Genomic DNA, 12,930 nt, shown 5'->3' with positions numbered 1-12,930 from the left:
TTTTTCTCTTACATTTTCAAAACAGGCTCGTTACTTTAGGTTCATTTAGTATAAGTCAGCCTAAAGGAGTGCGAGTATCCGTATGTTGTGTTCACGGTACTTCTTTCACTCTAGCTAGCACAAAGGAGAAGGAAGCACACTTTTATAAGTGTCAGGTAATTCCAAACATCAGCAAACACACAATCTGTTGGTGTGAAGCTTGTCACACTGCATGTTGTTAGCTAAAGGCCCGGCTGCTGTATTTCACAGAGGGAGAAAAGAGTGAGAGCTAACCTCACTCAGAGATGGAGGAAGAGATAAGAAAAGACAGGAGAGGAAGAAGAGAGAGTAGATTTAAAGGTGAGGACTGATCAGCGATGCTTAGAAAATATTTTAAGCTTACATGTAATGTCATTGTTTTAATCATATATTATATATTCCTGCAAAACAAACTATGCCATACTAACTTTGTGTTATTCAAATCTAAAAATGTGCTGTAGTTTGTGTGGGATAAAGAGACTAGCTTGTGATAGCGTGATGGATTTACTGTAAAAAACTGTGTTGGACTGGTGCACAGTGCACATTGTTGGTTTACATCAGCTGTAGTAGACTAATTTGCATTTAAGATGATGATGGTTAGATTAATTCACTGAATTCCACCTTTATACAACTGCATACTGAATATTTTTTAACACGGGTATCTGTACTTCTACCTAAGTAAAGAAAGCCTGTACTTGTGCCTGCCACATGTCCTTGAGGTACCCCACTTCTCGGGAGAAAGTGGAAGGTGATGCGTGTCTGAAAGCGTCTCGGTGCAAAGTATGCACAGCAGACTGACAAACTGCAAAATATTTTTGACACTATGATGTTTTTTTGTAGATAAAGACCAATTCTGATGTATATTCTTATTCGGTAACCTATCAGAATAATGCATGACAGTAAGTGCATTTTAATAGTTTTTATTTTAACAAAGGCTAAACTCAGATCTGAAGAAGAATTCAATTACAATGACAGCGATGATTGTATGAAATAGAAGGATTTTATTTGTCACAATGAAAGCTGGTCTCAGATACCATCCAACACATTAATATGCCCACAAAACTCTAAAGCATCTGGTTTTAACAGTAACATTTGCTCTCAACCCACTAAGTAAAACAGTCACTTCCTATCAATGCATGGCCTATGTGGCGACCATCATTGCTGTGGTGGGCCGCTGCTGGTGATTTTACAGCTGTCGTCACAGCAAGAGCCCTGCAGGATGGAGAAGAGGAAGAAGAGAGAGCGAGAGAGAGAGAGGATGAAGCAGCACGTGTTACTGCGGTTTAATTTGCAGCTGCCATGGTTGTTTCTGTGTAAAATGTGGGGGAATGCCACAGTACCAGCAACAAAATCGGCATCAGAATGTAGAGGGCCTGTTCAGTTTGCCTTTTTACAGTGAGACATAAGAGATGAACAGATTTTCTTCTCTAATTTGGAGGTCACCCAACCCCTTATACCCTCTATATGTTCCTTTCATGCAAACATGTCACAAAACGCAGTATCCAGTTCACTTCTTTCATGGCACTACATGATATAGATATCAGTTTGCTGGTTACAGTGCAACCCATAAGCAAATACTAAGGCTGATGAGACAGCTTGGAGCTTCTTGAGGGTGAGAGGAAGGATGTGCACACAGAGGAACCTTCAATCATTTTCAGTACACTTTTTGTGGATCTCATAAAATCTACATTATTATTGATGTTATGAACATAAATATAAAAATGCAGCTGGGTGGGCTACTGGTAGATGACGGCCATGCCTGGAGGAAAGAGAAATGGAGGCTCAGATTTATGAAGGGAACATATAAAATCACTACAAAGACTTTACACATAGATATATGTCTTTAAACTTAATAATCGAAGGCACAAGTCTACATTTGCATTACTTTGATTATAATTGCTGGTGTTCCCTCAGTTAAACATTATTTTCTATGTTTGCATGCTACTTAGATACTAGCTTGCAGGGGCTGAAATTCATTTAAAAGCTGTTTGTTTTAAATTTTTATTATATTGCATTGCCTTGTGTTTTTAAATATGTTACAGCAAAATCAATGAATTTGTGTGAGATGCAACAAATATTTTTTCAAACAAACATTCATCCTCTTGTGGGCTAATGCACAATCGAAAAAACAGGCTAGGAAACCTACAAGGGCAGGTACGGACATTAGACCGGGGGTTGGCGACCGCGAGCTGCAGGCTCTTTTGGCCCTCAGCTGTGGCTCCCGCAAACTAAGAAAAATTTCATGTTACAGACATAACCTTCCCTTTAATACGACTGAGTATTGGGGCCACATTTGTTAGTGGAAAATGAAGAATCATTTTCCATGATGTTTCTTTACCTTCTTTTAAATGTACAAAGATGCCCTTTGTCTATGGTTAGATTAGTTTAGAATTATCCTTTTAGACTTTCCCAGTAAAGACATATTGTTTTGGGACATATTGTTTTAGATTGTTTTATCTCTCACAGCCTTCTCCCAGCTCTCTGCTGACGAGACTAGCGCCACATATGGAGTTGTTTATTTTATCTGTTTATTATTTTCTTATCCTGTTCTCACTGTCTCTCCTATAAAAAGTGCCAAGCCTCTGTTCATGGTGTGAGTTGTTCTCAGCAGCTCACCCGTGTACACGTTTAGCAAAGAAAGTAACTTTGTCTCATTGTGTCTTTATTTCTCCTGGGTTTTTTACAGAGTTTTCTCCCAACAACATTAAGAAAAATATTTTGACCATTTTGAGAACAAATTTGAAATGTCGAGATTACAGTTGTTGTTTTCAGACAAACTGCCACAGTTGCAGTGCCCTCTGAGTTAGTGAAATACTTCAGAATCTGTTTTAGTAACAAGGACGCAAATGATTTCTCTTTTAGCATATAAACACAGTGTAGTGATCAGTATAAGGATTTTTGAAAAGATGGTTCATCTGGTCAGAAGGAAAAACACAAGAGTTTGTGTAACCTCTCTCTCTTCATGTCTCCACTTTGCTATAAGTTGATCCAGACCACAAAGCTAGCTAGCAGTTACTTGCCAAACTCAAGCCAGAGGTCTTTCTGCTACGGTAGTACGATGAAGTCCAAACACCGCTTGTTCCTGACCGACGACACTCTGCTGTCCTGCATGAATATTAAAGTGACTTCTTACAGCTCTGATATGGCAAAGATCTGCAGTAATGTTTAGAAACAGAACTCACACTAACCTAATTTTATTCTAAAATTATTGGGCCTCTGCTACGTTTTATTTATTTGAAAGTGGGCAATTATTTAGGTGTGAACTCAAATAGACAAAATACAAAATCATGCTTTATGTAAAAGTAGGCCTCTACATGCCAGTGTTGTTTTTTCTCCTCTTCAAAGCATTTGTTAAAAGGTTCTTAAAATAAAAAGACCTCTTATTACATTTGTATTAAGTGTATGTATTATCCTTTCCGAATTGCATCTGTCAGGGCACTCGGTCTGTGACCAAATGTTTTCTACACTGTTAAAAAAACATCTTAAAAAAACAGTAATATTCCGGCAGCTGGGGCGCCAAAATACTAAAATAACAGAAAATATCTTCCTCATAAAAATACGGTTATTTTCAGTAATGACAATACAGTTTGTTGCGCTAATTTTACATGGGATTCTGCCTTTTCCAATTGCGTTTAGACATTAAATTAGGAACATTTTAATGTGATCAAACAATGAAATTACCTATAAACAAGGTCAATGAATGTGGCAATATGAATCATAATACGTAAATGTACAAAAATATACAGTTAACAGTTGGTTTAAAAAAATAATGGCTTGCATGCCCTGGGACAGAGGCGAAGCTGCCATATTGCACCATCGGCCCCTCTGGCCATCAACAGTAGGCGAAGAGTCTTGACCACGGACACAATACCGAGAGTGTCCAAGACGGGGCTTGAACCAGCAACCGTCTGATCACAAGGCGAACTGCCAACTCTTGAGCCACGAACGCCCTCTATAGCAATGATAATAATACTTATGTGATGTAACACAAGGTTATAGGAATCATGTTATATACTTTTCCATAGCATTACATTTGAATTCAACAGTTCAATCTTTCAAATAATGGACAGATATTTGTGAATTCATGATACATTTGTAAATGTATTTTAACAATCTAAATATGCATATGTATAGACAGATACATTTAATAATCATGACAATTATGTTGTAAATGGTAAATGGCCTGTATTTATATAGCGCTTTACTAGTCCCTAAGGACCCCAAAGCGCTTTACATATCCAGTCATCCACCCATTCACACACACTCACACACACTGGTGATGGCAGCTACATTGTAGCCACAGCCACCCTGGGGCGCACTGACAGAGGCGAGGCTGCCGGACACTGGCGCCACCGGGCCCTCTGTATTACATTACAGTGATTTAACGTTAATTTACATTCACAATGTGAAGTCAAAGTCTATTTACGTAACTTTAATGATATTAAGAACAGAACAAAACTGTAAAATGCAGTAAAATACTTTTATATTAGGATTTTTTCCTACAGTACAGCCACACCCGCGACCTTGTGATTGTTAGTTCACATTCATTGGCCGATGCTTAGCGTCATGTTTTTATGTGTCCCAACATCCAATGGCATGTCACATTGTTTTCATGGCCACACCCTCACCCCAGGTGCAGAGGCCTATTTCTGTTCAGGAATGTTGTGAATACTTTAAGATTTATATTAATTGCAATTCCTACATCTACATTTATTTCTTAAAACATGTAATTAGCACAGCGTGGCCGTGCAATGTTTTATATGTTTTTTTTAGTTTTTATTCCTGTTAATTATATTTTCACTTGTTACCTCTAAATTATTGAATCAGACAAAATTATAATTCAAATACTCCTTTAATTATTGATTATTCTCATTAATTTTCGATCATTTTATATATTTTTCCGTAGTATTACATTTGGATTTAACATATCAAAATCAGCCCGGTCTCAAAATGCCCGGGCTGATTTTTTTGTCCCAGTCCAGTCCTGGCCTCACAAAATTATCACGACCACAAAAAACGTGAAAAGAGTTGGATGGACATTGCTGCTCAATGCTTTTCAATCTAGCAAAGTTGATGGTGGTGGTGTGTGTGTCTGTGTGAGTGAAAGACAGAGAGAGAGGGAGAGCGAGAGACAGATTTTGTGTTATAACCTTCATGTTATGGACGCACAGTGTGAGCACTCAGGTCCCATCAGAGCATCGGGCCGACTAGTGTGAGACCCTGTACGTGACCTACAAACTTCTAACCCCTGTGGTTCAATCGTACAGTTTGAGCAGGAGCTGAATAACGAGACTGAAAAATTTGCACAGTGTATGCCCAGCTTAAGGAGACAAAGACCTCAAAAGAAGGGGCCTCATCTTAGGAGATTAATCAGTCTTTCACTTGATCATTTTAGGAGTTTAAGCAGAGGAGGACACTAGCTGGCCAGCCAGACCCAGCTGCAAATGACATATTCAGGGTTTGAAGAAACGTGTCTCTACAGCTGAGCAAAAATGTACAACAAGCAACATATAATGGGTGAATATGAATAACTTTTTATTTCAGGAAACGTTCAATTTAACTTGGGAACGATTACAATAACAGTGACCATGTGAAATTATACAGATTTTACTAGCCAGAGTAAACAAACATTCTCAGTTGTATTATATACCAAACAAGCAAACAAAACTCAAAGCATCTGGTTTTAACACAGACTCTACATATTGTATTGAACTACACAAGCATCAGCACTTTGAAATACTTAAAATGAACTTTAAAATACTGTTGGCCATCTTCACTCAACCAACAGCCAAAATGGTTACATCCTACACTGTGACAACTTGAGTGGTGACCACCGTTGAGGTGGCCGGCTGCATGTAGGCCCTGATCTTCACCTCACGATGCATCTGGCACCAGACACACTCGTAACACCAAATTATTTTACACCAGTCATCACAGCACGAACCCTGCAGGATGGAGAAGAAAAAGAAGAGAAGAATAAGACATAACTCAACACAATGAGGCAAACATGGTGAAGTCCCCATGCTTGTCTGATTTAGAGTACTCTCAGTGTTCACTTGCGAATGTGAACCAACAGCCAAGTAGTTCTTTGATGCTGTTATAAGAAACTGGGTGAGTTAATAAAAGTGAATTTGTTCACAGCCGTAGTTTCCTGTTAAACAGATTTGAACAAACTGTCGTTACACTGTCTGTGTGTTTAATGAAGGCACACGGGGTATGTTTGAATGGTCAGTTTCACTTGATTGATTGATTGATTGATTGATTGATTGAATCTTTATTTTGAACATGTTGAAAAAGTACAACAACATAGAATTAAAAGAGAAAAATGAACAAAGCAAAACAAAAGGAAAACGAGCAACCACAACTACAAATAACGTTCATGTTCAAAAAGCAGCAGGAAGAGGCATAAGCTTATTTAATCCCACCCCTTTTCCACTATCTAGTATCAATAGACTACAGAAATACCTCCTTGCAATTACATTATATGTTATGTGTAATTTTTTTTATTATTCTTTTTTTTAAAAATATATATATATATATATATATATATATATATATATATATATATATATATATATATATATATATATATATATATATATATCTATCTATCTATCTATCTATCTATCTATCTATCTATCTATCTATCTATCTATCTATCTATATATATATATATATATATATATATATATATATATATACACACATATATATATATATATATATATGTATATCTATATATATATATATATATATATATATATCTATCTATCTATCTATCCATACATACGTATATACACATACGCACATATACACATTTTCAATAACCCCAGTAACACCTCAAAGGATACACAACCTACAAATATATATACAGTATACCCATACCTACATACCTGTGCACCCGCACACACATGAAAATGTTGGACAAGAACACCCTATCAAATCTCTACGTCTTCCCTACCCTGTAAAAACCATATCCTTAAACTGTTTTTTAAACTGTGCCATGCTCGGACATTGCTTCATATCTTTACTTAGTCTGTTCCACAGCTTCACTCCACACACAGAGATGCAAAGACTTATTAATCTTGTACGGATACGAGGATGTTTTAAATTTAATTCCCCCCTCAAATTGTATCCCCGTTCCCTTTTAGAAAACATTTTTAGAATATTGTCAGGAAGCAGGTTATTTATTGCTTTATATATAATTTGTGCAGTGAGAAAATGAACCAGATCTGTGAATTTTAGAATTTTTGATTTTAAGAATAGTGGATTTGTCTGATCTCTGTAACCAGTTTTATGGATTATCCTTATGGCCCTTTTTTGTAATAGAAAGAAGAGAAATAAGAATGTGGGTGGCAGCTGTAATAATGTTTAGGAAAAAGAGCTTCTTTAATTACCTCCTTTAGCAAACAATTGACTGGAGCATCCTTTATGAAAGGAGAGGAGAAAATGCCATCCCACAATTCATAGCAACGGCTCATCCAACTATTCACGAAAACTATCCAGTACGCAGATCTTAAATATAACTGAATTTTCCGATTTGTGCCATAAGCTAGTGATTTTTCACAACAGCCTGCTAAACACATGAAGAACGTGCAGAAGATGTGTGTCAATTTTCTGTGTTACCAAATTTTATCAAGTTGGCAAAGCACAAAGCTCATCACAATAACTCATAAAGAAACAAAACCTTTACAGGAGTGTAGTTGGCTTACATCCACCAAGGAATTCAAGGTCAACTCAATGATGGTTGAAGATTTTTAAAAAGCCTTATAAGATTGAAAATATGATCATTACATGCGTATGTATCTTCAGCACCTCCAACCTCTCCTTCAAGGTCATGAAATGGAGCTAATGGTCCAAGTGATAATAATGCTATACAGGGCTATTTATTAAAACTATATTTCTCATTGTCATTGTTCCTATTGAAAACATGTGCGCATATAGGGAATGATATATGGGCACTGTAAATATCCCGTTACTTTGGACCCCTGACCTTTCTGCAATGTCAAATAAGGTCAAATTTTCATGAAATTCTACTTGTTACTTATTGGCAACATTTAGGAAATAGTACTGCTATATGGGGACTCAAAAACCTGATTTCTGCATTGTACATCTATGGTTTTCTTTCAAGTTGACCCAAAATGTGTTATTTTTATTGCACTATATATTCTTTAAAAAAAATCAATGAAAACAAAATATGAATTTATAAAAAAAAAAAAGAATTTATAAAACTGTACAAAATGCAACACTTTTCAATTATTCGGTGAGCTGGCCTAACGGAAGTTTGCACTCTCAGTATGCTTCTTTTTATGTTGATTTTTGTAGGAAAAGCATATCTTTTAAAAAGAAATACAATTTAAATAAAATAGTTTTCACTCCTCAGTTTAGCTTGGCTAACAGCAATAACCTTGACCCTCCCTCGCCCCCAGCCTTACAGGGATGCCGTAGCGGTCTCTGATCGACTGGCGAAGCGTGCAGGACACCACGCAGCATACATCACAGAGTGGGAGGCAGCAACACCACCCGTGCTTGTTGGCTGTATCACACTGCATGCAGGGGAAACACCAAAGGGCACAGCAACCTCGACAGAAGAGAAAAAAAAGTATGCAGACACAAGTTTATTTCACTGTTGAATAAGTTCTCCTTCAACAACTAGCTTGTGCATCTATGTTTCATATGCTGACTTCAGTCCTACCTTCAGATGGTCAGATACTCAAGACCCTCTGAATAAAAGTCTGAGAAGAGAGTTGATACAAAAACCACTACTGTTTGTAGAGTTTGCTAGATTAACTTACAAGTGCCCATATCAGCACAGCAATCACAGAGGTCAGTGCTCCAGTGCCCAGGGTGTTGATTAGTGCTGGAGACTGTCACTATCTGGGTGGCCGCCTGGTATTCAGCCATTTCTGGAGGAAAGAAGGTAGAAATAGAGATGCATTGAAGGGTTATAGTTTTAGTTGCTCCTCTGTACGGAGAAATCAAATGCTAGAATATGAAAAAGATAACAGCTGGTTTGAAGCATTACTGTCCACAGTGTGGATATTTTTACAAATAACAGTTTCCTGTTTCGTGAAAATCACTGCAAAGACCATTGGCACAAAAGTTATGAGTACATCTTTTAAAACTCAGAAATTTGATAAAACCCAGCTTATAAACTGCATTCACAATACATTTCAAACCAATAACTTTTATAAATCTACCGTTTCAAACAGTTCAAAGTCACACAAAATCTTAATCTGTCTTGAATGCTGAGCATTCAAGACAGATTAAGAGATATTTAGTGTTATTTATCCATCTTTTTCTTTGGTACATAATCCCATATATCTTGCTTGATATATTTGATGTCTTCAGTTTGTATCTACAATGTAGAAAGTAATAAAAGTAAAGACTTTTGGCTGGTAGTGAATATACATATATATCTACATATATGTGTATATGTACACACACACACACACACACATTTAATTTGAGCACAATAGGACTTATTTGGGTAGCTCAAATACGTCACCTGGTTTTCTCTCACTCTAACCTCTGGTCTGTCTCAGTTAAGCTGCCCACCTAACACTAGTTTTTATTTGTATTTTTTTAGAGTCGTGGCCCTGGTGTTATGTATGGGTAAAATGTGAAGAGGCACTGTTGTTACGAGCTCTTAGAAGTTTCATAGCCTTGAAAGAAATCACGAAGGTGTAGAAGAATCGGATGTGTAGAGTTAATGGAGCAATGATAAAATGTATGTAACACTAAACAAGTGAGTACTGGGTCTGATTGATTTCCTTTGACTGTGTTTTGTCGCCTTTAAAACACCTGTAAGGGTGTAAGCATGTATGTGGGCTACTTCCTATTTTTTAAGAATCCTTACCTATCAGAATTTATTTAAAGTGCACTTTAACATGGTGTTAAATAACATTTGCATGCCTGTCTTGCACAAAAGCATTGATGCATGAAAGTGATGCATCTACAGCCCTTCCTGGTTTCTTACTATCATTTCACAGGAAACAGACAGATGTACATTCTCTGTCTCATTTGGTGCACATCAGACAATACATGAAACTCATCAAACCCACAGGGCTGATCAGAAGATTCTAATGTGTCAAAGTGTTTATGCAAATAATAATATGCGCTTCACACACTGTGTAATACAAGGATAACAGGATGTTTTTTACTGCTGAAACAGTGAAAAACACGATTTAATATCATGCAAGGAATTCATTAATAGTATTATTTGTATACTTCTCTACAACAGATATCTAATGAAACGTGTGAGTTTCTGCCTTTTTTTTTTTTTCACATGGCTGTTGCTCCACTCAAATGTCTTCTGAAATGAAAGTATTTCATCTTCCTCCTCTGCCTTTCAGATGATTTCCCTCCAAATTTGGTATTAGTCTTTAACTCCGCCTTTCGGGCTGTCTTCTCTTAACTGGCTTCATCGGGTCTCAACAGTCTTTTAGTTATTTTCAGGAAGTGACATCTGTGCCATAGCAGTTACATCTTGAGGTCAGCTTTGCATTACATGAGTCAATGTGATTGCAAAAAAGATGAACTGACATCTGCAAAGTGTCTCTTAAATTCAGTTTAAATGTGAGGCCACTTTTTTACATTCAGAATGAGAATGACACAACAAAAACAAACACATAAAAACAACAATTATATACAGAAGGCCTGTCACTTAACTAAAAGCCCAACACTGCCCTCCACAGCAGAACAGATATTAGCACAGCCTCACCTTCTCTCTTTCTAACCTCTAGTCATTGTTGATAAAGCTCATAAGTCTCCGTATCATTGCTGAAAGGGCTGAGTTGATTATCATTGAGTTGAGGATCTCACTTTCCTTCCTCGTTTCATGGCTGGAAGTGTCCTGAAGTGTGTGTAAGAGCTGTTGTTGTAGCAGCAGTGCCATGACAGTTAGATTGCCTGAAGGCACCCAATCACAACATTATTAGCAAGGAGAAATAAATTGTGCTCCTCTTCAGATTAAGTATGTAGGAAGATGGTGATGAAGCTAATTTAACAGCTCCTCCATTTCTCCCAACATTTACCTCTCTATGTTTTTTTTTATGTTAAGGATCAGGGCACTGTGTGCCACTCCAACAGGTCCCATTCCAGAGGAGTGTTAGCGTTTGAAACTAGTGATGTGTCGGTCACGAACGAAATGGTTCTTAGAGCCGACTCTTTGATGTAAACGACGCGAGCCGGATCCTTATCGCGAGCCGTGGGTGGTTTTTTTTTTTTTTTTTTTTTTTTTTTTTCCCCCCCTTTCTCTCACCCTCTCTCTCGCACTTTTTTCCAGCAAGTACCAACAACCGGATTTGGTGTGTGGTAGTAACAGGTAAATGAACTTTTTTTTAAAGATTATTTGAATATATATGAGTGCTTGAGTATAAATACACAAACAATACACATATGCTTTCAATTGTGTAATTTAAGTGATCTAGGTAGCTCTGTTTTGGAAGTTAATGCTAGAAATGTGTTTTGGAATTTGTACGTGCTTTTTAGAGTTTGTACGTGCTTTGTCTCTAGGGGCCACCGCATATATTTATATATAAACATATATAAATAAAACCACTCTTTTTTACATTAGTAATTCCTTTTGTGCATAATTTTATATTATTGTTAATAATTAATTAATTAAAGCAACAAAACAACCTGAAGATCCGGTTCGGAGCCGAAAGAGCCGGTTCTCTAAAAAGAGCCGGAAATCCCATCACTATTTGAAACGCTTGGGCCGCTCTGCCTGCCACAGTTTCAAACTGGTCATGTGACTGCATGGCCACATCTCATTGGTAAAAAAAAGTTACCGGAAGCTCCACTGGCGGCGTGTTATCTAATGTGTTCAACTAATTATTTTTTTAAAAAAGTAACGAGTCGAATTTTGCAAATGTAGCGGAGTAAAAGTACCGTTTCTTCTTCACAAATGTACTCAACTAAAAGTAAAAAGTATCGTGCAAAAAAGGTACTTTAAAAGTACATTTTTTTCCAAAACGTACTCAAGTAAATGTAACGGAGTAAATGTAACTCGTTACTACCCACCTCTGCCCCAGTCACCATATCAAGCTTAGGCTACGTCCACACTAATCGTTTTCTCTCCATTTTGTCCTCACTGAGACGGCGTTTTCCTCAAGGAAAAACGCAGCGTTTTGAAAACACTCTCGAAAACACATACCTTTTAAAACAGAGCTGCCCCGTCGCAATGTGGACAGTTGAAAACGCAGACTTTCTAAAACAGGGCTGCCCAATCCCGGTCCTCGAGAGCTACTATCCTGCAGCTTTTAGATGCATCCCTACTCCAACACAGCTGAATCAAATGGTTTGATTACCTCTTCAGCATGCCATCATGTTTGGCAAAGGCCTGATAACAAGCCATTCATTTGATTCAGGTGTGTGGGAACAAGGATGCATCTAAAAGCTGCAGGACGGTAGCTCTCGAGGACCGGGATTGGGCACCCCTGTTCTAAAACATGAGCATTTTAGTCATGTGATGCAGTCATGTGACCAATTAAACAAAGCTCCGGTGCGTGTGTCAAAAAAATCAACACACTGCTTCAGAAGCACTGTGTCGAAGCTTGATTCGTTTGGCCAGAGTCACGTGATCAGTGACGACCGAAGCTTCATTTAGAACCTAACTGCTTCAGTGTCTCATTCAATGCTTTATAAGGAAGCGAATCATTAGCGGGATTTGTGGATTGTTTTGATGGTGGGTTTTCCAGCTTTGTGTTCTGGCCGTTTGCTTTTGTTTTGTGCGTGTTTATTATATCTGAAAACGGGAAAAAGGTAAAATGTCAAAAATCTGCTTCCATAATATAAATATCATTAAATAACTTTAGAAAAACTTCCACTTGACTCTTTACATGTAATGTTGTAAAAATATATATTTTATTGTTTAATTAATCTGAAAATGTTAGTCTGCCAAATGTG

General features: G+C 37.3%; 1 protein-coding gene across 1 annotated transcript; it reads right to left on the bottom strand.

Annotated features, from left to right (window-relative positions):
• Positions 1-5,529: 5,529 nt before the first annotated feature.
• On the bottom strand, positions 5,530-12,432 carry LOC147335767 (cornifelin homolog). Its single transcript, XM_086281859.1, has 4 exons — positions 12,179-12,432; positions 8,814-8,924; positions 8,454-8,599; positions 5,530-5,963 (listed from the first exon to the last, which is right to left on the bottom strand). The coding sequence occupies exons 2-4, from the start codon at positions 8,920-8,922 to the stop codon at positions 5,823-5,825; spliced, it is 396 nt and encodes a 131-aa protein (XP_086137985.1). The 5' UTR covers positions 8,923-8,924; positions 12,179-12,432; the 3' UTR covers positions 5,530-5,822.
• Positions 12,433-12,930: the final 498 nt, after the last annotated feature.

Source organism: Aulonocara sp. 'chitande type north' Nkhata Bay, linkage group LG3 (genome assembly GCF_057382095.1).
Source record: "Aulonocara sp. 'chitande type north' Nkhata Bay isolate Kocher_YH1m ecotype deep benthic linkage group LG3, A_spYH_male_GT1.1, whole genome shotgun sequence".
In the NCBI taxonomy this organism is placed as follows: domain Eukaryota; kingdom Metazoa; phylum Chordata; class Actinopteri; order Cichliformes; family Cichlidae; genus Aulonocara; species Aulonocara sp. 'chitande type north' Nkhata Bay.
The sequence above is the reverse complement of the archived record's forward strand: the minus strand, read 5'-3'. Positions and strand labels throughout refer to the sequence as shown.